General features: G+C 37.4%; 1 protein-coding gene across 27 annotated transcripts in view; it reads right to left on the reverse strand.

The window, feature by feature from the left end:
• The window catches only part of PTPRD (protein tyrosine phosphatase receptor type D), a 1,155,490-nt gene that overhangs the window by 38,532 nt on the left and 1,090,491 nt on the right, over positions 1 to 26,467 (reverse strand). For all 27 annotated transcript variants that reach the window (XM_064404736.1, XM_064404735.1, XM_064404734.1 and 24 more), the window contains 2 exons: positions 19,618 to 19,741; positions 12,738 to 12,913 (listed from right to left, as the gene is read on the reverse strand). In XM_064404736.1, the coding sequence (XP_064260806.1) occupies positions 12,738 to 12,913; positions 19,618 to 19,741 (300 nt within the window). The remainder of the gene's footprint in view (positions 1 to 12,737; positions 12,914 to 19,617; positions 19,742 to 26,467) is intronic.

Consider the following 26,467-nt stretch of genomic DNA (forward strand, 5'->3'; position numbering starts at 1 on the left):
ACAAGAAACGCAATTTGTAGTGTAGTATCTATATTATTTGAAAGTGGAAACTGATGAAAATAAGTATCAATTCTTTTAGAAAGAAAACCTGATTTCAGGTTTTGACCTTCTGAAAGAGCACACATGAAGCATAAGTTGATTGAACTGCATCTTCTGTCCCTTTTGCCTATTGATTTTTCTCAGATCAAGAGGTCTTCTTCAGATATATGTCCTTATGTGGCTCCTACCCTCTTCTGCTCTGTGATCATAAACCTTATATTCCCAATACTCCTAACAATTCTCCCAATACTCCTAACAATTTAGAGTCCAATTTATCTTTGTGAGAGATCAAACAATGTTTTTTATTGGACTTCACTGGCAGCAGAGGACCAGATAATGCAAGTTAATTGGTAAGACAATACTTTCTGAGACAGACTCCTTTTCAAACCTTTTATTCTATGTTAAGATACTAGTTTTCATCTCCTGAAGTGGGAGAGGTTATACATCCTATGTTCTTTTCAGAAAAAAAATCTCAACCCCCTTGAGTCATCCAAAATTTAACACTAAATGTGAACAAGTCAATTTTGAAAGTTTTTGCCAAATGTGTTCTTGCTTTAGGTTTTTGCCTGTGTTTAAGTGCTGTGTAATAAGAGCCATTTCTCCTTTGCTTCTGTAAATTATTTGGGAAAAAAATTAATGTGGCAAAGTATGCTGATGATAATCCTAGCCCTCTCCAGGCATACAATTACTGTGTTTTTATTGTCACAGTTATTTTCTAATATACCTTTGATGACCCCTCACCTCATAGTCATCATCTTTCTCTTATCCATGTAGCTCCAAGTCCCAAGGGTTGATCTTTTCCCTAGGAGACTATATTCACCTGCACCCAACAAGAGTTTTTCTGTGCCACCACAGCTTTCATCAGTAATTATCTAATGATCTCTTGCCTGTGACTAAAGATGGCAAGGTGAATGAAGCAGACACAAGAGCATGAAATAATTCACTGGTGATTTAAGAGTGGTTTTTTTTAAAGAGAAATGCAACTACAAGTACTGAAAAGCATATATATTTTACTACTACTTTCATATCACAGGATCACAGAATGACTAAGTTAGAAGAGACCTTTAAGATCATTGACTCCAAGCCATGCCCTAACTTAACCTCAACTAAACCATGGCACCAAGTGCCACATCCAGTCTTTTCTTAAACACATCCAGGGATGGTGACTCCACCACCTCCCCGGGCAGACCATTCCAGAACTTTATCACTCTTTCCATAAAAACCTTTTTCCCAATATGCAACCTCTATTTCCCTTGGCGCAGAGGATTGTTCTGTCAGTTGCTGCCTGGAGGAAGAGACCAACCCCCACCTGACTACAATCTCCTTTCAGGGAGTTGGAGAGAGTGATAAGGTCACCCCTGAGTCTCTTTTTCTCCAGGCTAAACACCCCCAGCTCCATCAGTTGTTACTCACACAGTTTGTGTTCCAAACCCCTCACCAGCCTCGTTGCCTCCTCTGGATGTGCTCAAGCATCGCAAGGTCCTTCCCAAACTGAGGGCCCAGAACAGGACACAGCACTCAAGGTGTGGCCTCACCAGTGCCGAGTACAGGGGAAGGGTGACCTCCCTGCTCCTGCTGGCCACACTGTTCCTGATCCAGGCCAGGATGCCTTTGGCCTTCTTGGCCACCAGGGCACACTGCTGGCTCATGTCCCGTCAGCTGTCACCATCACCCCCAGGTCCCTTTCTGCCTGAGCACTGTCCAGCCACACCGTCCCCAGCCTATAACACTGCAGGGGGTTATTGTGGCCAAAATGCAGGACTCGGCACTTGGACTTGTTATACGTCATCCTTTTGGACTCTGCCCATCCATCCAACCATTCCAAGTCTCTCTGCAGAGCCCTCCTACCCTGCAACAGATCAACACACACACACTCTCAGCTTAGTGTCATCTGCAAATTTACTAATGAAAGACTCAATCCCCTCAATACCCTCGTCACAAAAAATATTGAACAGAACTGTCCCCCTGAGGACACCACTGGTGCCTGGCCCCAGCTGGATGTGGCACTGCTCACCAGCACTCTCTGAGCCTGGCCATCCAGCCAGTTCCTAACCCAGCACAGAGTGCTCCTGTCCAAGCCGTGGGCTGCCAGATTTTCCAGGAGTGTGCTGTGGGAGACAACATCAAAGGCCTTGCTGAAGTCCAGGTACACAACATCCACACCCTTTCCTGCATCTACCAGGCGGTCACTTGGTCATAAAAAGAGATCAGGTTGGTCAAACATGACCTGCCCCTCCCAAAGCCATGCTGGCTGGGTCTGATACCCTGGCCACCCTGTAAGTGCTGTGTGAGCACACTCAATATAAACTGTTCCATGACCTTACCAGGTACTGAGGTCAGGCTGACTGTCTGATAACTACCAGGATCCTCCTTCCCACCCTTTTTGTGAATGGGTGCCACATTGGTCAGCTTCCAGTCCTCTGGAAACTCACCAGTGAGCCAGGACTGTTGGTAAATGATGGAGAGTGGCTTCACAGGCTCATCTGCCAACTCCCTCATCACCTGGGATGGATCGCATCTGGTCCCATAGATTTATGAATATCCAAGCATCTCAGAAGTTATCTGTTTCATCCTGGATAACATGGGGACCATTATGCTCCCTGATATCATCTCCCAACCCATGATCAGAAGTTGCACACTGCCAAAACCACTTCATATGAAATCAGAGCAGCTCTCAAATGAATAAATATATTAAGAAATATTTTTAAGTACCATAGAATTGGATATAGCTAGAATATATAACTAATGATAGGCACATTCTCTTAACTTGCCTCTCAAACATACACATATTTTCTTTACATTTCTTCTACTCAGACCATGCAAATCCTTACTCTTTATGGAAGTACAAGTATTCACTGAAAGCAAAGCTGTAAAAAAAATGTAAATGCATCATTTTTCATTAAAAATGAGAAGCTTGAGACATTTTCAGACTTGAAGGGTTTCAGCTACAGAGTTCCTAATATTCGTGGATATTCACACTTCAACAAGTCATAGACACTAGAGAGCATGCTGCTATGCATCAACAGAGCTGAAAGAAGTGTATTTCCATATGAACATATGAATACAAAGATTCCTGACATTCAAGGGTAGAGAAATAATTTTCCAGTATAAAGTTCCATCATTCATGCTGAAAAGCTCCTTCAGGTGATTCTTAACACTGTACCAGCTGCTACAAGACATCTAAGATTATAAGGACAAGACAGAAAAAAAGATCAGGGAAGAAACAGAAAAGTAGTGTAAGGTAGCTACATTTAGCACATGATTACTGTAAGAACAGTGTATTAATTTTGCTGAATCTAGAATATAAAATATCAGTAGAACATAATTTCTTACTCTTGTTTTCTTACTAAAAAAGGACTTTTGCAGACAGAATTTTCTATAGTATTTTCAGATGATCTTCCTTCAAAAACAGAAGAATAATAAATTATGTTGAATGGCAATAATAATTATGCAACAAGAAAGCTAGTGACAACTGTTGGGGGTGGAACTGTTTCAAACCCTATCAGGATAATTTACTGCCTCAGACATTTCAGCTGATGTTTTGTCTCCAAACAGATGTTACTCCAAAGCCATTTTCTTTTTCTAGCAATGCCTTGCCACCTAAGGATTAGGCTGATTTGCCTCTAAAGCTTAAAGACACTGACAATAGTATTTGACATTATAATGCAAAGATTAAAAAAAAAATCAGAGTACAGCCACATGTTTTTTAATTTTATTTGAACAAGATTTGCTCTTGTGTCACTTATTGACTTCAGTCTAGGTTTAAATGAAAGATTAAAATATAAATTCATAGTCATAAATAAGTTTTAAATTTTGGTCTTAATTACAGTAATCAGAAAAAAAAAAATCCAGTAAGAATCTGGAAGCAACACAAATGAACCATAGACTAATCAATTCATAACAAGCTTTAGTCCCCTACTAAGGCTTCAAATACACTCTCATGATACCCCTTCTTTCTGGAATTTCTGAGATATAATTATTAAGTTAGCAGTTAACACTGAAAGATAATTGATTAATTAAAGAAATTATCCCCACAATTTTTCCATTCTGATCCTTATGAAAGAGTGTGGTATGGCTATTAAAACAAAAGGAAACAGATATTGAAAGGAATATTTGGCATGTTTAAAAGTGTTCTCTATCTCAATTTTCATCTTCGTCTATACAAGCAAAGAACAGTTCAAAACTGTATTGCTGGTATCAATGTGACATGCCTTTTTTCAGCTCTTTCTAACAGCAGGGAAGGCATGGTTTTAATGAATTCATTTTGAAGGATGAGTCTGCCAAACAGTTAAGTTCAGCAAGATTTTCCAAAAATGTCTTGAAAAGGTTTAAATGAATGGATTGACTGGAAAAGTGAATGTGCTGACTACTTTTTGTTTCATCTTCTTGTACTCAAGGCTGATCACTCTGTGCAGTCTGAATAATCCTTTCACTAAATAAGATAGTACAGCATGAAGAACATATTGAACATTTCAGCCTGCTATTCAAGTGCTGTAATGAAGATCTACTATTTTCCATAAAAGAGAACTACCTCTTTAAGCTGATATGAATATTATGTAAAATATCAGTGAAACAAAAGGATCAAAAGAAAGAAGCACCAGATAAAAAATATTATTATTATGTCTTTGGTTCACTTGAAACAGAACTAATACATGAAAATGTACATTGGAAGTATTTTGTGGACCTAGAGGTCTCAGTCTATATTTTGATTTTTGAATGCAACTTCAAGTCAAAGTGAGCTTTCTATAGCTAGTTTAATACCTAGATTAAATTCTTTATCTCGTAAATGTATTTCATAGAGTTCCTGTTACGTGAACCAGAAAATTCCCCTAGCAAAAGAATTGATTATCAACTTCAGTACCCATCTGCATCAATTAACTTCCTTAGAACAAGGACAAGATCTGTAAATTATGTAGAATGTTAAAAATAATATTGTTTTTCAGAGACACCTATTAGAAGAACTTAAATTTTCCTTATTTGTTCTCTGCCATAAAGGAAAACTGGCCTTGAGTTTTTCACCACAATCTGCTAAATAAGGAAAAGGATGTTCACTTTTTGATAAACAATACTAAATCCACTCTCTGACATTTTCAAGCTTCACATTGCTTGACAGAACACTGGGTGCTGAAGTACCACACTACAATGCTAAACCACATATGAACTAATCATGTGTCCAGAGAGGGGCACAAAGCCGGTGAAGGGTCTCAAATGTAAGTCCTATGAAGAGCGGCTGAGGATACTACGGTCGTCCAGTCTGGAGAAAAGAAGGTTCAGAGGGTACCTTATTGTGCTCAAGAACTACCTGAAAGGAGGTTGTGCAAGGTAGGGGTCGATCTCCTTTTCCAGGCAACCAGCAACGGGAAAAGAGGAAAAGGCCTCAAACTGCAGCAGGGGAGGTTCAGGTTGTATACCAGGAAAAAAATTCTTTATTGGAAGAGTGGTTAAGCATTGGAACAGGCTTCCCAGGGAAGTGGGGAAGTCAACATCCCTGGAAGTGTTCAAAAAACGAGTGGACATGTCACTTTCTAATATAGTGGGCACAGTGGTATGTGGTAAAAGGTTGGATTTCATTAAGGTCTTTTCCAACCTGAATGATGATAAGATTCTACATTCACTCAATTTTGAAAATAAGCAGAATTTTTAATCTTCTAACTCAAAATGTCAATGGGCATTTTCTACATATGACATAGTTCCTTTGTCTGGATTTGGAGAAGAATTATATGAGGTAGTAGCCTATGTCTTACCTCAAGCACAAAGCAAAGGAATTAAGAAAATAAAGTCGAGTTACAGAGTTAGAATACGGTTTTGACTAAACCACTTGCTATACATTTGCTTCAGGGAAATAATATTTTTATAGAAAACCATCAGTTTACCCTAACAGCTAAAAGAAACCATACAGAATGATAACAAAAAAAACCTAGTTGGTTGCCTTGAAAAATACTTTTGGCGAGACCATTTCGGGTAAGACTCTGGTGCAAACACTTCTTGAAAGCTTACAATGGAAGAGACTGCACACAATATCCTACAAAGCTTGTTCCATTATTGACATTACATTTTGGAAGTTCTTTAATAGCTCAATATAAATCACCTTTTCTGCACAGCTTACTTCTTTCTTCTTAAAGCCCCAACGGCAGGGAAAATGGTTGATTTTTAAATGAAAATGAAATTTTTTAACAGTCTTTCACGTGCTGAAAGACTACTGTGATTTCCTTCACTGTCTTACATATAAAACAAATCAAAAATCTTACTATTTCTCCAGCATCTGATCACTGTTCTCTTCTAGATTCTCCCTAATTTACATCTTTTTCACATGGGGCATTCATTTTGTATGTTCTCAACTTCAAATGTATATAAGCTGAAATAACCAGACTTTGAGCCTATTTATTGTGTAAAAGCAAAATTAACCCTACTTATGGTATGGCATTTCCACAGCTATTTTACTGGATGATATTCATAGTCTGAACTTTAGTTGAGGAACCTTGGCACAGCTCTTCCACCTAAAATATGACTAGAAAAAGAAACTCTAAGCTTTATTGGATTAGATTCTTGCATGCATTAAGCATCTATGACTGACTACATTTCAGTCATAGAAATTGAGAGTTGACCATGTTCCTGACCTTGTGCCTCTGAGAATCCTTCCATAATAGACAATTATGATTGAGTTTTACAATTCTGACATTACAACTGGTGACTCTACCTCATAAGATGGTGTAGGAATTCTTGGACTGTACTCATGGCATTCTGTTACAGTGAAAAAAACCCCAGTACAAGCCTACACATTTTTATTTTTGTAAATCTGGTGAACACATGGTGTACTTGATTTTCTGGTTTTCTTTTTTTTTCCCCCCAGTTCTCTCATTCATTCTTCATCTGACTCATAACTTAGCATGCAGCGAGCACTAAAGGAGTGAAATAAAATTCTGATAGTACATTATTGCTATAGAAGGTATTGGTTAGCCATTGAAACAAGGGAATGAGCAATGACAAAACTGCAAATTTAATTCCTCTTTAGTAAAACAATACATTTTAGTATGAAAAAATGCCATCTGCAATGTGCCCTATCTACTAATATCTGCTGACTTATATGCTAATGTACCACCTACCAGCTAAAGACATGATGTTTTTGGTTGCTACAAAGCATAGCTAAATTTTCTTTTTGTATTTTCCTATATAAATATATTTCACAACTTAAAAAACCCCACATTTTTACACACCTGTGCTGCCCCATATAAAACACCAGTGAAAGTTTTCTGCAAAAATCAATTACATTTTGCCTAAATACAGTGGAACACAGGTGCACTTGGGACCGTATTGACAATATTCTTAAATTAATTTTTAAGTGCACCTCTTGCTGACTTCTTTATTCCTTTAGTGAAAATATCTAATTGTCACTTATTTTTGATGCAGTATTTTGACAGGTAATACCTCTAGTATTACCCAAACATACTTAGGAGGAAAGATCTAAAATTTGCTGCAGAAGCCCTGCACAACAAATGGAAAACTAACTTCATCACAATTGCATAAAATTCTGCTGCATCCATATAATTCAGAAAAGAAAACTGCATTCTTCATTTTCTGTGCTTATTACTTACTGTGGTGCATGTACTCTTGCTTTGTCTTACATATGAAGTCAGATAGATTAGATATCAGTGCCTACTCTGCCATCAACAAATGAGGATTCAAGAAAACTCTTAGCAAAATGCACATTTTCAGTAGAAAAATGTAGTGCTCTTCCCAGACCTGCCTTTATTTTTTCCTCACCTATAGCAAGACTTCGAAATCTTTGGTTGCCAATGTCTGTTTCAAAGCTTTTTTTACTTAGCAGTCCCAATATACAATTACATTTTGCAGTTATTGTGGGTTTTGTACCAGTTGAACTTGAATAAACCTTCTGTGATTTAATTTATTGCATCCTCCTTAAAAACCTAATCAACCCACCAAGCAAAACAAACACCAAACAATTATTTTACCTACTTGATATTTCTACTGTCACCCATTTTCCATTTTTCTTACACATGGAATAGTCTATAAATCTATAATTTTTTTGTTGAAATACTCAGACACAAGTGTTCTGATGCCTGACACTTGGAATAACAGGAGTTCCTACTTAGGATTTCAGCAATACCAGGAAAAGTCCATTTACCTTTTCTTGTGATAGTGCCATCTCTCCTGACTCTCTCAGGTGTCAGTGACAAGTTGAGAGACAATAAGTCCAAGGACTTTCAATTATCTTTCAATGTTTTTTATGGAACAAATACAGGACCCATGCAAATAGTTCCACATATATGAATAATGGGGAATAAAATCTGAGACAGCATACATTTTCTATGGGGCTTGTTTTGATCTTCCCCATCCAATGAAGACTCAGGATTCAAGATGTTAAATCTTGACAAACCAAGGTGATTATTCTACATGTATGGTTTTTTCGATAATTTTTGCTTATAATATTGATGATGATATCCACTTCATGACAGCTAAATAGGTGTTTGGATCAGGCTAACAGGATGCCACAAATGTAGTTCCCTCATGTATTCACTTAGTGATTAGCAAATTTGAATGAAGCTGATAGTATCACTGTGAAAACGAAATCCTTCCTCATCAGTAAAGAAGTTCAGAATCTGGCTCAATATCAACTTGATATTGACATTACATTGTTATTTAGCTTCTAATATTTGAATACTTGGTAGTGTCACTATATTTTCATTTAGCTTTGACCTTATTGGTTTTTTTTGTCAAAAGATTTTAAACCTAGGCAATGGGGTCCCAATGCATAAAATATTGTAATGAGGTTAATGAGAGAAGTATTTTCTATCAGTTCCAAGATAACACAGCAAATGTATTCAAAATACCGAAATACAAAGCAAAGAAGGAAAGTGGGTAATCTACAACAGTAGATTGCAAGTGGACAATCTACAGCAGTATCCTACCCTGAAAAAGGAGGAAGGACTATATGCTACGTGTTAGAGGCAACATTATGTTTTGCTATAAAGAGATATTTTTCACCTGATCATTCACAAAATTCACTACAGCACATGAGTACTAAGAACATCCAATTAGTTGAGAGGAGCAAAAAACCCACACCCATAACTCAACAACAACAACAACAAAATTTAATCTGTACTGCTTGGGGTAGAGGAGAAGAGAAGTTGGAAAGCAAGACATCATACATTAAAGTTTTACTTATTTTACATGTTTCCTTAGTATAACACATAAACTGGGGGTTTTTTAATCTCAAATTTACAACCTTCAATATTGTTTTATTTCACTAAGATTAAACTCATATCTGTGACAAAAATGCTACTAACTGTTCCCTGCACTTCCAGTGTGTATAATCCTTTTTGATACAAATTATTTTCATGGTAGCTGAATGATGAAACTGACTTTCTCTTGTAGTCTGGTTTAGGTCAAGGGAAATTCAGGTGATGACATTTAATATTAAACCAACTAAGTGTGAAAGGTTATAAGTGAAAGATCTTTTTTTTTCCTGCAGCTTCCTTATAGGCAAACAAATGAATAATGAATTCACTGTAACATCTTCATTTGATCTACTCAGCTGTAAAATATGAACATTCTTAAATCTGAAGTCACTCAGACATCTAACACATGCTAATGAACCAACTTTGTTTCTGCAGATGCAATTAAAATCCTCATCTTTATCTATGCAGTCCAGGTTATAAAGGCTGATACCAGGCTACAGGACTACATAATGCAAAAAAGCTAGCTAAACTGAAATGACGACATGGAAATGGAAAGCAGAAAGTCTGAGGGAGAAACAATCTTGTCTTGCAGCAGGAATAATGATCAGTCTGCCAAGACACAAAAGCAATCAAAACAGAATCAAAGGAGAAAGAGAAACAAAATTAGGAAAGCTCTTCATCCCTAATGATATGTAACAGCACTTATATTTCATGTTTGAAATCTCACTTGTTTTTCTTCTACAAAAATATGCTATATAAAAATGATAGCACGAGAAAAAATAGCAATGTAATGCCATCATTGGGTTTCTCCCCTGCACAGGGATTCCCACTGCTGCCTCACCATCAATACCATTAAGTACATTACATGCATCTACTGTATTAGGAGAGGTAACTGGTGTGCCATATTCACGGAGCTGCTGACTCTGAGATTGGGTGCCGAGTTATGTATTGGATAGCTGGTACCTAATGCTTTGCCATGAATGCATCAATTTCAGCTTATGAACACAGAAGGTGCTAAATTATGCACAAAAATTACACAAATATAAGTATTGAATGCATGAGCAATCCATTGACTAGAATGTCTAGTTTCTCATTTCACTTAGAGAATGTATCTCTTCTGAATGCTAGTAGCTTACAGAGGTGATTACTATTCTGACCAGTGCTTTTTTAGGGTGCAGCCAACAAAGGCTAGAGTTAGCTTAAAACTCTGCTAGGCAATTATTGGAGAGAATGAGAAGAATTTAATTTAGCTACATCAAAACATCCTTCTAGACAGTGGCTGTCTGTGGCCTGCAGTATTAAGATAAACTTTCAAGTACTTTATACCTTTTGCAATGGGCTGCTTATTAGGAACTGATTTTTTCTTTGCTCTGGTGTCATTTACCAGTAACTTTAAAGAATTAATTAGTGAAGAAATGGGCAGAATTACATTTCCTCAATTCCAAACAGACAGTGCCAGGACTAGACGAGGACTGTAGATCCAAGATAAAACTAAAAATTCTGCTAAAATTACTGTGTGCTATGTGCTAATTGCCATCAGGTATGTAAAAGCAGTGGTATTAATGTAGGTTGAAGTTACATGTGGGAAGTGACTCTATAATTAGAATGCTATACATTGCTTGAACTGCAAAAAGCCTACTCTACTTACAGAAATTACAGAAAGCATAAAAGAATAAATATATATGTTTTGGTAAGCCTCCAGAAAAGAATGACTGCTGCCAAGAGGTTCAAGTTACGTAATCATTGCAATTATAGGTATCCAAGCATATGAAAAAGATATCAGTGCCAACACAGTATAGCATTAGTCTTTATGGTGCACTCCACCCTGTTCCAAGCTGACACATGCTGAAATATTTTCATTTTGAAATGGAGCTCATCCATGAACTACTGAAATATCAACTATTATCCAGTTACCTCTGTAAGATACTTTTACTGATTTAAAACCAGTCTGGATGATAAATCTTCTGTCCTCCTCTGTAATGTCTTTCTATATTACCGAACTCTTCTTGAACCCCCATATTTATAGCATTTTTTAACTCATTGCACAGGGCCTTTGATACCCTAGCTTTTTCCACCTTCCACCTACAGTCCTGCAGCCTGCTTCCCACTTGCAGCTTCCTGCCCCTTCACGCAAGCTTGTAGGACTGAGCACCTCAGAATGCTTGTGGTGGTGTTTTTCTGTAACACTCCTGTTTGTTATTCACCTCCTGGGTTTGAGAACATTTCTACTGTTGTTGGCAGGGTCCCAAGGGAAGTGATTACCACTGATGTCAGAATCACCATTCCCTTCTCCCACTTTCTGATTTCTATGTTTGGTTGAAGTTTCTGGCTTATGATATAGGCCACATAATTGTGTTTGCAGAAAGCTCAGCAATGAACCAGCTGTGCAGCACTCTGTGTAGTCAAGGTGTGCTCCCAGCAATGGTAACAGTATCACGAGCACAAACAACCCATAAGAACTTCAAGTACCTCTTGACACAAAATACTGTTACTGTAGAAAAAGTTTGATAGAGGAACTTCCACTGATGGCTAAATACTTGTTTGCCTTCCTGATTGCTGCTGCTGATTTTTCTCATTTCTCTTTCTCCCCATCTTTCTCTTCTTCTTCTCTTCTGTTATTTTTTTTTCCTTTTAGTCCCTCCTCTCCAATAACATCCACTCTTAGAACTGATAAATGCCACCAAATATGGACCGACTAGTAAATCTTCATGCAACACACCATGATCTGTTGCTACACCTTCTATCACCTTCTTTATCTTATTAAAAAACCTAATTACTATTTTTTATTTCCCTTTACATATAGCACATATTTTACAATAACTCTTCTAATAATATAATCTATAATTTTATTATTTGAATAGTATAATGCTATTACCAGAACAATATCTGTATGTTTCAGTGCTTTACTTTCCTAATTTTACTTTGGTCTGCAAAATTGAATTTGAAATACCACCAATAATTTTGTATGCTGTTATTCCATGTGCCATTGTAATTTTCCTAGCTACTGGCATGTGCTCAAAAAAAAAAAATGTTTCTCAAGCAAATCCAAACCCTCATTGATGCTAAATAATGGTGAATCTATAACATTTAAAACTGAGAACTGAATGCTGTTGACATATATTACCGGATGATACAATCATATTCTTATTACTACAGAGGAAGTGACTCTTGTGGTCACCTCATAAGTTTTCCAACAAGATTAAAAAAAAATAAAATTAAGCAACGCCCAAAATCATTGTGATCATAAAAATTAAAAATTTTCCAGAGCATAAAAAAATATTAAATAAATGTCATGATTTTGTAGTTTCATGGTAAAAGCAAGATATCCTATATAGAAGTAATTTTTGTGGTGCAGACACTTTTAACTCGTGGTAACCTAAAAAAATCCCTCAGTTTTTACACATATAAAGAAGACAGGCAAACATACATGAAGGAAACAAACCACTGACATTAGTGGTATCTCAGGTACAATATTATTAACCTTGTGTAAGTTTTCCTTACCCGGGACCTCTCCTCTAGTTTTGTCATCATGACGACTGTTGCACCTTGCTGTTCCCACATCATCCTCCAGAAGTCACCAAAGGTTTCTGGCAATGCACCCTGCGTTGCTATATAAGCATTCTGCTTCCTGTATCCATCTATGTAATTGGCATTGATATAGTCGCTGCCCGGTATGCCTGCAAAGAGAGGAGAGTGAAAACACAGGCAGAGGTTCTGTGCCGTCCTGTTTTACAAGGGCTGAACAATCCCGTGACGCTGGATTTGATGAATCCTGGCTTGCTGTGTGACAAATAGTGCACGGGTACTTACAAGTGAGTGTAGGCCATTTGTGGAGCCAAGAGGCATGGTGGTCCCTCTGGGAATAGCTATTCTTTTGAAACAAGAGACTTTGCATGATAAGAAGTATAAAAGAAGCCTGAAAGTCTGTATCAGGTAGAGAGACCTGGGGGTCAGCACACCAGCATTTAAAAGCTGGTCTGATGCTGCTTGCAGATGCCCAAAATATGGTAACTGGGACAGGCCCCCCTGAGGATTCTCAATCAGACACCCTGAGTAGGCTCCTCAAACATTCTTGTTGAGGTCATTGTATTTCCTTTAAATATAGAAGGAAAAAAAAATATAATCAAAACTATTAATATCACTGCTATATTCATTTTCTCCATTAAATGCAAAGATAATTATGAGTTTTATTGCAACAAAACACATTATGTAAGTCAGATTTAAGAAACAGTGACATTTTCTATATGGCGCATGCACTGAATAAGAATTAATAGCATAAAAAGTAGTGGGATCCAAGCCTTGTGTGCACATGGGACCTACTCCATTATTTGCCTGAGGCTCAGGTATTTCGGACAAGACTTATACAGGAACTTTGGCTGTGTCTACCAGACACATGTCCATTCTTAGAGCCCCATAAGAAGCAGGCCAGTTCCTAACTGCAATCTACATAACTCAGGGTATTCCATAGGATGCCTGGACTTGGAACATGCTGCCTATCCAGGCCAAGGAGGTGTATTGGCTGTAGCAAAGGTCACATTACTAGTATGCACTAATAAGGCAAGCATGCTCACAGAAATGGATACAAATGGACTTAAAATTCTCAGACTACTGCTGAATTCAGCAGTGTGGTGCCCAGCTTTTAGCTCAGGCTATGTGTGTGTTGAAAGATAAAGCACTGAGGGAACCATTTTTGCTGTTGCTTTAACTGATAACTAGAGAAAGAAATAGATACTCATGTGAGATCTCAGTGCTGGCTGAATGGCAAAGCAGTGTTAATTAGCTGAATATAGTTACCTGCAACTTAGTAAGTTTTGTTGAAGTAATTGACAGAAGTTATTTCTTTGAGCAGAAATGAATGATTTATATTTATGCAGCCAATCTGTCATGCATAAGTCTACAATCCCAAGAAATGGTGGAGGTTCCACAAACTCTTTCAATAGAGAGTCAGGGTGATGATACCAGCTCCAGATTTATTCTACAGCTATGAGTGTTTTCCCTCCACAAAGCAACAAAATTGAGTTTCTTTGGCTATGAAGCAAAATAAATTGTAAATAAATATTTCCCGAGATCTTTGTCAGAAACAAAATCTTCAAATTGATTCTGATGCATTATCTCCTGCTGGTGATCCCAAATCAGGAATTACTGGAGCTGCACACTCCTGTCTTTCCTGACTATAAGTAGTACACATCTGAAAATGTCTTCCAAAATATTTTGAATTTGAATGGAAATTAGGGGTACCTCTTTAAAACTGACTGCTCCTTTTAAGCTACAATTTTGATTCTTTCAACACTCATTCAGGATAAACCTGAATGTTTCATTCCACTATTTACTTAGCAGTGAATGAACCCATAAACTAAATGTCACAGTAAGTAAGATCCAATATGATCTGGAAATCATTCAGATTATGGGTTACTGCAGCTGTAGTCCAGCAAAAAATTTTGCCTTCATGCTTGATAAAGTTCCATATATGTTCTTGTTTCATATGTTCAAATCATATTTAAACTAAATTTTTAATTTGTTTTAACTTTCTAGACACAATTAGAAGAAAAACCTGACAAAATATTCAGAAATAGAAAGACCTTGTAACTTTAGGGTTACAAGAGAGGCAGAAAATGGCACTCCTCAGGCAAGATACAAGAATGGACAGGCAGACTGACTGATTTGACCCGACTGAAAGTCTCTTCCAGGAGAAAAATAAAACAAAATAAATAACATGTTACCCTGCATAGTCTACAACTGAAAAGCATGAATTCCCTCCATGAAAGGCAGAAAGTGGAGTTCAAAAGCATCACTCTTGTAGACCTGAAGCTGTTTTACGTGACACTTCTTATTTTGGATATTGGAATTAATGATATGGAAAATACAACTGCTAGGCACGATGTTGTATTGTCTTCCTTTATCAAGATAATAAAACTTTTTTTTTTCCCCCACAAAACAGATGATAAAGAAGAATGAAGCTAACAGGAGAAATCTACACCAACTGGGTGTTATTACCAAAGGAACTGAAAAAGCTGGTAAGAAATGTTTTCTGCATAAATTAGAATTATATTATGATGCCTGGTATCATACTTTGAAACACATGTTATAAATAAAAGCCGGAGGAAAAAATGAAAAACAACACTTAGTAAAGTGGTTAAATGATCTTCTGGGAAAGCTGTCCTCTGGAACTGATAATGCACAAACTCAGTGTGAAAATTAAGGATGAGAACGATTGCAAGCTGTTCCCTAAAGAATGATCTTTACAAATTTTAGCAACTAATACTAGTACCTGATGAAGAATTCAGAATGCCTAAAAATGTAAATTCTCTTTCTACTTGCTATATTTGTATTAAATTTATATATTAAATTATATTAAAATATGTAACTTCTAAATTAAATAAATTCTAATTCTTTAAATTAGAATGAACAAAATCTTCCAGATTACATCTTCTCTGATCTAAGATTCAAATAAGAAAGAATTATGATTAACAATTACTGACAAATGCAAAGATGACTTCTTCAAATATAGACTGATTTGGAAATTTTCACTCTGTTTCTCCTCTTTATTTCTGTAAAGTGGACATTAAAAATTCTGTATATCCGTTAGCTAGAAAAATTATTTTACAAGGCAAGTCAGATTCACTGCATCAAATGAGGATATACTTGGGAGATGCACATGAAAATCCATTTACCACAGGCCCTGAGCAACTATCCAAGAAATAAACAATGAAGTCTTGGAAAAAAAAAAACAAAAAAACCCAAAACAAAACAAAACCCAAAACATGTTGCTCCAATACTTGCACTGAGATTCACATTAAGGATTTATCTCTAGCAGAATACAGTACTCAATAGTACTTGATCTGCTGAGATCAAGAGAACAGCTTGATTCAGAATGCTCAGCTCTATTGTCTCTCTCTCACACAGTATCCATTAGGAATGTTCTCTGTTCTCCATCCATTCTCATAGTCCCTTTAAGTATCGTACCCATTTCTCACAGAGTCTCTTTTCATCACTGTCTTCATGCATGACCTCAGTTTCACATCCTGCTCCAAAATCTTTAAAGCCCTCTAGGGAAGGTGCTTTATGATAAGAGGACTAATGAATTTGTTAAAAATAACAAATACAAAACTTGAATATCTGTAAATATCTATGATGACAAAGAATAAAAATTCATCAAAGACAAGTAAATCTAAATATTAAAATTTCCCTTTCTGAAATGACTTTTTTGGCCATCCCTTTCTGAAATGACTTTTTTGGCCATAACCTCATTCTGAGCTGAGAAAACGGAACAATTTTGTGTCAAGTCCAATAGTGCAAAAACAATCAAATGACAGCCAGTCTGACTGCAGTACAATGAAATCCTCCAAACTTTTGTTAGCTGCCATAGCTTGAAGGCAACATACCCACAAGCACAGCAGCAATTGCCATCATTACTTAAATTTGAGTTTCATAGTTAAGAGAGGTCAGTTGTTCTGTAAAAGCATGGGTCAAGAAAGGGACAAAGCAACCAAATTCTGTAATATTGATATGAACTTTACGTAAGTCTTTTGGCATGAGTGTGATTTACTGTACTTTTAGGATGGCATACCTGAAGTATAAATTTAGGGTAATCTATGCAGTATAACTTGACTTTTATAAGTTTCATGAAAACAGAGACAGTTTCTGCACAAGAAGTCAGTTAAAGACCAAGCTCCTGAACCATGATTCTACCATAACTATTTTCTAGTAGAATTGTCAACTATGGTGATGAATGACCGGAGTCTGCAATCTCTTTATTTAGCCAGACAGGGGTTAAGCACAATGGGGGAAGAATCAGATGAGTAGTTCAGCACAAAAGACAATCCACTTTTAAATATCTCAACATAGTACAGAAGATAAAGTACAGAAGATAAAAAACCCCATGAACTGTATTTATGCTGAGAACTCATGAGCTGAGATGACAGTACAGCTTACTGCAACATAGATTCAGATCCACAAGGCTAATAATGTAGACCTTAGGAATGATTCACTTGATTTCCTGAAGGGAGTTATAATGTTAAATAACTTTAATTAGACTTCACGTTTTATTCACAAACTGAAATCACATAATGAAATTATTTCAAGCCTTTACAAAGGCTGAGTACTGAACAGCCTTTCTATTTAAAATAAATTAAACTATAAAGCTTTGTTTCTGCACTGCTTCCCTAAGACATGTGCTTTTAGTCATGTGCATAAATAGTGTGAAGTAATAGGATTAAATTCTGTCATCCTTGTAAACAAGTTGGAAAAATACCATGATGAACTCAGTGTTGATGAAGTTGTATTACTGGTTTAAATCAATGTCTGGTGTTTTCAACAATGCCAGAGCAAAAACCACAGGCTGGTTGTGCATGTGTGAACAAAACAGTGCGAAAAATCTAATTTATGTAAGAGGCATGCACCAGGTCAACTATAAAAGGATGCAGATCAGGCCCCTTGCTATCCTCTCTTTTTCATCTCTTTCTCTTTTGCTTTTCTTTGTCACACCACCCTCTGCACCAGCCACATGGAAGGAACAATGTGGAATCTGGGGTGATATTCTTTGTTCTCTCTCTCTTACTCACTTTGTCTGATCAAGCCACAGCTATCAGTCTATCTGAATACAGAACTTTATTGCAGGAGTGGGGAGATTGTGGCCCTGTGTTGTGGCTTGTTAGCCAGCACCTTTGAGGGGTTAATTTTAGGATTTGAGAGCTATATTAGTGTACTGTCCAAAATTAAGGGCTTGTTAGCCACCACATTTGTGGAAGCAGATTGTAAGAATGTAGAGGCTTGTAAGACAACATTTTTGATTGAAAATAGTTGTCTGATTGTTGGATTTAAGGCATACCTTAACAACAAAAGCACAAGAGACCTCACTTGTGGTCCGGTGTCTTTGTTCAGCCTGATGAGAACTTACCATGACAATGTGCCCTCTGCCATGGGTTGTGACAGCAGCTCTGGTTAGCAGTGCTGTGCCTGTTGCCTCCAAGGACATGTTTGGCCCTCCTGGCTGGCAGGGCACTGCTGACCCGTGTTCAACTTGCTCCCCCAGATCCTTTTCTGCTCTCCAGCATCTCATTCTCCAACCTGTTTGTACTTTCAAGGTTGCCCCATCTGAGGTGCAGAATATGGCACTTCATCTTGTTGAACTTCCTGTGGTTGTTGATTGTTCAGCCCCCTGATTTGGCAAGGAATCTCTGTAGGGCCTTCCTGCCTTCATGTGAGTCAACAACTTGCTCAATTTTGTATTGTTTGCAAACATGGTTAGTATCCCTTCCAGTCCTGCATTCAAGTCATTTACAAAGATGTTGAAGAGCACCAGCCATAAGGTGGAGCTGATATTAAAGTGGATTACACCTATAAATCTAGTGTCTTTAGGTCGGGAATAGCCAAAGATAAGCAGCTGTTTATAACCATGAATTAAAATACTTGCAGTTTAACTTGGACCATATTATGACTGAAATAACTATGACCTTGAATACAGATCCCTCTATCTTATGTATTGCATGCAATGTTGGAGCTAACTAAAGACAACTCTTATTAAATATCAACATTTAAACAACTCATTTAAATATATAATTTGTTTGATTACAGCCATTATTAATACCTGTCAACAACATAGAATAAACTGAAAATCTGTCTTCAACATCAAAAATAGGTTAATATTAAGGCAGAATTGGAAAAAAAAAATCTCTGAGTAAAAAGCAGTGTGTCTTGAAGCTTGGTGAAACAAACGCAACACCTAGGACTGGCTACCTGTAACAGTTTGCTTCAGATAAAACTTTAAAATGTTTATGATCTTGGAAAGCTTTGTAACAAAGAAAAATACAATGAAAAGCTCTCACTAAATCACACTGTCAATATTTAGTCCATGAGATAGTCCCAAAAATGCCTGCACGTGGACATTTGTTTAAAAACTCTAGTTCAATATCTAGATTGGAAATTAAAATTAAAGTTCTAAGAGAGTTTTTAAAATTTTTCCAGAGAACATGAAGTTGAACTGATTTTTCTTCCCACAGTAAGGGAAAACAAAGTAAAACTCAATGAGCAGATATCTTGAAAATTTCATTGATCAACAAATGCCTCAACTCAAGTATGTTGGTTTACTGCTATGTTTGCTTTGTAGTGTTAATATAAGTAAACAGCAATATCAATTTACTTCAGGTAACTCACTGGCATATACACAGGGAACTAATGCATTCAGTGTTACTCATTAATGTACATTTTAGTGCAACTTCATAATATGTTACTGACAATAAGCATCAGAAAAGGATTGTCATTACAGGAATTTAATGGAAGTACTTTAATTAACACTTCTTTATATCACTACATAAAGATATTGATTGGTAAAATCATTCTAGATTTTAGGATTTAATTAATTTAATTTGAAAGGCCTCCTTACCTTCTATTGCTGAGAGTAGAACACGAGAATGGTCATATGCAATTACATTCGCATATCTATTCTTTGGTTTGTTTACTTCCAGGTTAGAATGTTCCCATGTGAACTGCTGACCAGGATCAATAGACTTCAAAAGACAAAGAGAAAAAAGGAAAGGAAACTTTGAGCTAGGGACTACATAATTGTTTTATTTATGGTAATTAGAAACTAAAATCCCATAGTTTTCTCTGTACACAATTTCCTTTTGAAAGAAAATTATTACTTCAGGACACATTGTAACACATTAGATCATATTGCATTAACCATTTTGTATTTATGCATCTGAAATTTCCATGCGGAATTTAAACCACAAGCTTTTAAAATCCAGGGCTTTTTCTTCAGAAAAAGCAAGCTATCCACTCTTTTATCTTTTTATCCATTTTGGAAAGTGAGGGGTTCTAAATTAACAGAAAATGAATAAATACCATAAACTCAAAAACACTAGGATGAAGGGGAATATTTTTGCCTTTATTAGTAAGAACACATATTCAAAAAGTTCCCTGTCCTGTTTACTAAATAAACTCCAAAGGTTCCTGAAGAAGTTTTTCAGAAGAAAAAAAAAAATGTTTCTGTTCTTTCATTTTGATGCCACACCAACCCATGGCACTAGTGTTGCTCAGGAAACTAGTTGTTTCTCATCCACAGACAACATAAAGAAACTTGCTTTTTATTTCCTTGAATCATAAATAAGTAAGCAATTCAGGCATATTTGAAATTTTAATGATATCTTATTCATAAACATAACTAATCTTCTTCATAAACAAAACTACGTGTTTCCAAATTTGCTGTTTATTTTCCATGCCAGGGTGGAAGCATTCACCACACTTCTTCATCCTTCACAACTAGGGAAACTTCAGACTCTAGTATTTTTACCTCTATGGTTGAATGATTTATGCAGCAAAATGAATACAAAATAGGTAACAGATGGTAGGTACCTGTTTATGCTTACTATGGTAGTGGCTGTAAGAAAGGTCATCTCATACTGAGGAGTCATGAATAATCACCTATTGTTTTACTTTCCCTTTCTGTAACATTAGAGACCTTAAAATTGTTTCATCAATATGAATACACAACTATGGCTTGAGGTTTATGCCTTCTGTTTAATCCTGGTAAGAACTGGCAGCTCCCAGTGATAGCTAGTGGTAAACTATTAAAAAAAAAAAAAAAAGAAAAAAAGAAAAAAAGGAAAAAAGAAAAAAAGATGACACAGATAAGCCAAGGTAGAGCACTTCACCAGCACTATGCTCATTTATGTTGTGTAGACCAGCAACATGGCACAAATCAGGATATCCATACTGCCACTACAGCATCAAGTCAACAGCTTTGCTGACTCTTCCCAGGGTATGACCTGTAATCTATTAGAGTAGGTATTACCTGACAATGAGCAGGTGTAAAATTAGTTAATGTGATTTTATTAGGATCTATGCCTTAGACTGATAATTTGACCAGTCAGAAAATTGCTTCATTCTCATGCATCTTATCTTTAAATAAAATTGAATTTATTTATTTAATATTTTGAGAATGACTTTGCTTCTTTATTGAGATTATGGAAAAAAATAATTTTGCCTGGCTGTGTGATAGACAAGCATTTGTCTTGGGAACACAAACACTTCAGAAAAAACAAGTGCCTTCTCCTATTAACCAATACCCTAGGCTCAATTAACTTTTATAACAAATACTTATAAAATCCTGCATAGCCTAGGAATGGAGAGTAGAGGAGTGGAAGGCCTCAGGTTCTGGCTCAACCTTTAGCTACAGCAACTGAGATAGAGTGCTAGACTCCTCCTCCCCCAAAAGGAAATTAACTGGGACTTTTTAGAGGAATGACGAAGAAATTAAATGCTTGGGATCATGATGAAGGACATGAAAATTCTACTTATGCTTTGTATATGATTCATTTGAATTTCCAAAATTCACAGAATTACTAGATTGGAAGAGATCTTCAAGATCATTGACTCCAAGCCATGCCCTGACACTTCAACTAAACCATGGCACCAAGTGCCACATCCAGTCTTTTTTTAAAAACATCCAGGGATGGTGACTCCACCACCTCCCCAGGCAGACCATTCCAGAACTTTATCACTCTTTCCATAAAAACCTTTTTCCCAATATGCAACCTCTATTTCCCTTGGCGCAGAGAACTGTGTCCTCTTGTTCTGTCAGTTGCTGCCTGGAGGAAGAGACCAACCCCCACCTGACTACAATCTCCTTTCAGGGAGTTGGGAGAGAGTGATAAGGTCACCCCTGAGTCTCCTTTTCTCCAGGCTAAACACCCCCAGCTCCATCAGCTGTTACTCACAGGGTTTGTGTTCCAAACCCCTCAGCAGCCTCATTGCCCTCCTCGGGATGTGCTCAAGCATCGCAAGGTCCTTCCCAAACTGAGGGCCCAGAACAGGACACAGCACTCAAGGTGTGGCCTCACCAGTGCCGAGTACAGGGGAAGGGTGACCTCCCTACTCCTGCTGGCCACACTGTTCCTGATCCAGGCCAGGATGCCTTTGGCCTTCTTGGCCACCAGGGCACACTGCTGGCTCATGTCCCGTCGGCTGTCACCAGTACCCCCAGGTCCCCTTTTGCCTGGGCACTGTCCAGCCACACCGTCCCCAGCCTATAACACTGCAGGGGGTTATTGTGGCCAAAATGCAGGACTCGGCACTTGGACTTGTTATACGTCATCCTATTGGACTCTGCCCATCCATCCAACCATTCCAGGTCTCTCTGCAGAGCCCTCCTACCCTGCAACAGATCAACACATGATCCCAGCTTAGTGTCATCTGCAAATTTACTAATGAAAGACTCAATCCCCTCAATACCCTCGTCACAAAAAATATTGAACAGAACTGTCCCCCCTGAGGACACCACTGGTGCCTGGCCCCAGCTGGATGCAGCACTGCTCACCAGCACTCTCTGGGCCCGGCCATCCAGCCAGTTCCTAACCCAGCACAGAGTGCTCCTGTCCAAGCTGTGGGCTGCCAGCTTTTGCAGGAGTGTGCTGTGGGAGACAACGTCAAAGGCCTTGCTGAAGTCCAGGTACACAACATCCACACCCTTTCCTGCATCTACCAGGCAGTCACTTGGTCATAAAAGGAGATCAGGTTGGTCAAACATGACCTGCCCCTCCCAAAGCCATGCTGGCTGGGTCTGATACCCTGGCCACCCTGTAAGTGCTGTGTGAGCACACTCAATATAAACTGTTCCATGACCTTACCAGGTACTGAGGTCAGGCTAACCAGCCTAATTACCAGGGTCCTCCTTCCCACCCTTTTTGTTAATGGGTGTCACATGGGCCAGCTTCCAGCCCTCTGGAACCTCACCTCACCTCACCAGTGAGCTAGGACTGTTGGTAAATGATGGAGAGTGGCTTCACAGGCTCATCTGCCAACTCCCTCATCACCTGGAATGGATTGCATCTGGTCCTGTGGATTTATGAATATCCAAGCATCTCAGCAGTTCTTTGACTGCCTCCTCTTGGATAATGGGAGGGCCTTTCTGCTCCCTGCTATCATCTAAACAAAGAGGGCAGTTATTCTGAAGGCAAGTCTTCTCACTAAAAACTGAGACAAAGAAGGCGTTGAGCATCTCTGCCTTTTCCTCATCTGCAGTAACAAAGTTCCCTTCTGCATCTAATAAACAACAAATTTTAGCATGAGAGGGAAATAACATTTTTACCATTATTATATTTATAAAATTGTTTTTTGTTATCCTTGATGACAAAAAATCGCCATTTTAAGTTCAAACTGAGCTTAGGCTCCCTAATTTTTTTTTTCTACATACTCTAACAGCCCTCTTGAATACTACCTGAGAAACCTGACTCTCCTCCCTAAGATATACATCCTTTTTTATTCCTGAGTTCCTCCAAAACCTCCTTGCCCACCCAGGCTTGATGGTTGCCTCTTTGACTCATCTTTCGGCACACAAGGACAGTCTGTTCCTGGGCCCTCAAGATCTCCATTTTCAGGCAAGCCTACCCTTCCTGAACTTCTTTATTTTTAAAGACTACTTCCCAAGGAACTATCTGAATAAGTCTCCTGAACAGGCCAAAGTCTGCCCTCCGAAAGTCCAATGTGAAAGTCTTATTGATGTTCCCCTTGACTTCACCAAATATTGAGAACTTTCAATTTCATGATCAGTCTGCCCCAAGCGGCCTCCAACCACCACATCTCCCACAGCCTATCTCTATTTGAAATCAGCAGGTCTAACATGTCCCTTCCCTGGCGGGCTCACTCACCAGCTGCAACAAAATGCTGTCCTCTACAAACTTGAAAAATTGCCTGGACTGCCTCTTTTCAAATGTATTGACTCCCAACAAATGTCTGGCATGTTGAAATGGCAAACAAGGACTAGGGCTGATGGTCCAGAAACATTCTCTAGCTGTTTATAGAATGAATTGTCCACCACTTCTTCCCGGGTGGATGGACCATAACAGACTCCCAGTAGGATGTCAGTCGTACTGGCCTTCCCTCTAATTGTATGTGTTACTAACAGTTCAAAAGGCACTCCTGAATGCAGCTCTGAAAGAACCTGATTTTTTAAAGCTTCTACACAATTTTTGACACCAAACTATTTGGATTCACTATCTTAGAAATCTGAGTGACTATGATCAATATATCTTAAAATGTCAGTAGAATTAGGAGATTATTAAGTTAGTATCTAAATAGACAGAGATTTGCAAAACTAGTGATAGATTTTTTTTTTTGAGTCATATTTTGTTTACCTATAAAGGGAAAGTGAATTTTTTCACATGCAAAGGTAGACATCACTTCTGTGCTGTGCTTAGGTATAAACATAGTGATGCGATCCAAGTAGTGTTTCACCCTTCTCCAACAAAAATATTACTTTTTCTGACTACAAAGTGAAATTCTTATTCATCAATAAAGCAACCGGTATTTTACTCTCTAATTTCACTCTGTAATATTTTTATTCTTTTTTCTTACAATTTAGTTTCATTCTAGTAGTGTTTTCCCATGCTCTGAGAAGGATGGCTGATAGAATTCTGAAGTGGATATGCACTGTGTAATTTAAAAACATAAGTATTTTATCTTTACTTCTAAGTGCTATTTATTTCATCAAAGGTGCAGATAAGGAATTTGGAGTGCATTTCTATCAGTGCTGGGAAGAGTAGAGTTTTATATATATATATATATACATATCTATATCTCTATATATATGTACACACAATATTTAAGACATAATATACCTCTTTATCAGCAGGCCAACAATTCACTTACATCGTATGACTTGAACACTAATAAGATTTGCATAAAGACTTCTCTCAGCACAAATCTTCCCTCTTTTCCTTTTTGAGTTAATGAAGGTGAATAAGAAAACTTATGCAGGTTATATACAGGTCAAGTTTTCAGAATTTTGGAAAATAATTTTTATGGATTTATTTCAGAATTCTAGTAGTAATTTAGAAGATAAACATAGTTCAGAAGATACTAACTATATCTTTGTGCATTAACTTTTAAAATAACATTGGTAACTCGACCACGAATAATACACATCTATATCTCTGACTACCCAGACAGTATTTTTTGAGAGACATATATGGAAACATGCTATCTAAACCACAGTCCACTGCCCTACAATAAAGCATACTACTCTGCATTGTTCTAGAAACATAACTGAAGCAGACCATCTGTCTTATCTTTTAGGTTTTTATCTACACTGCCAAAGCAGTCTGGAAATTACTTCACAATGTAAGATGTCAGGTACACTTTCTCTTCACATAAGAAAGCTAGAAAATAACTGAATAAACTGTCTGTCTAACATGCTGCTATTTCTGAGCCTGGACTGAAGGACTTAGGCTTTAAATCATAAAAACCAAAACAGGATGTAAAAAATGATAAAAAATGTTTAAAACCAGTAAGTTTAAACGGCAGTTTTGCATACACAAAGATGATTTTGCATATACATTGAAAATGATGGTCTGAGATTCTTATCTATTATGAGAAACAGCTTCAGCTCTATATTATACCTATTTTTCATGTGAATTTACAGAAAGAAAGCTTTAAATTTAAAGCTTAGCTTCAACTGTTCAGCATTCAGTATTATTCTTCCACTTTTCACTCCTTAATGTTTAAGCATTCTAAAGCTACTGTTTGATATAAAAAAACCCCCCAAACATACACATTGTATGATGTATGGCCAGATGGTGTAGTTTAGTGATTAATATTTAGGTCTGCATGCAGACATAGTTAACATAAATTATCAGAAACAGGCAAATGGATTGAACTTTAATCTTTCCTATTTTCCTCACCAATCTGAACCACTTTGTGGCCATACCATCCTCCTATAAAGCACCATTTTGTCAAAAGAAAGTTAATCTGTACTTCCTCAGACTTAATAGCCACACTCTCAACAAAGAGTTGAGTGGTATTGCCAGACACATTTCAGAAGTGTGAAAGACCAATAACTCATGAATAACAAGTCTGTGCTAACAGTTTTAATGAGTGCTTTAATGGTTTAATGGATGGCACTTTAATAGGATTTCTGGTATTTTCATGCTGAAAGCTTGCCTTCAGTAAAGCTGTCATTAATAAAGAAGTGGATTTCACTGTGTAGTATGGGTGCTTTGTGCAAAAGAAATAAAGATCTTTTCAATACTATTATTTGCCTCTCATGCTTTGACAAATCTTTCAGCTAGTGTGTTCTAAATGGCTGGCTACTGAAACAAGTGTGATCAGTTAGCTCAGTTAGCGGGAGAAGATTGGAGCAATATTTACTACCAGAATGCACCATCCATAAAATAGTTCATTGACTAATAATAACGGTAACCAAAATGTTCTGGTGGTAACCAAACCAGAAGAATTTC

The sequence above is a fragment of the Passer domesticus genome, chromosome Z (assembly GCF_036417665.1).
Source record: "Passer domesticus isolate bPasDom1 chromosome Z, bPasDom1.hap1, whole genome shotgun sequence".
In the NCBI taxonomy this organism is placed as follows: Eukaryota; Metazoa; Chordata; class Aves; order Passeriformes; family Passeridae; genus Passer; species Passer domesticus.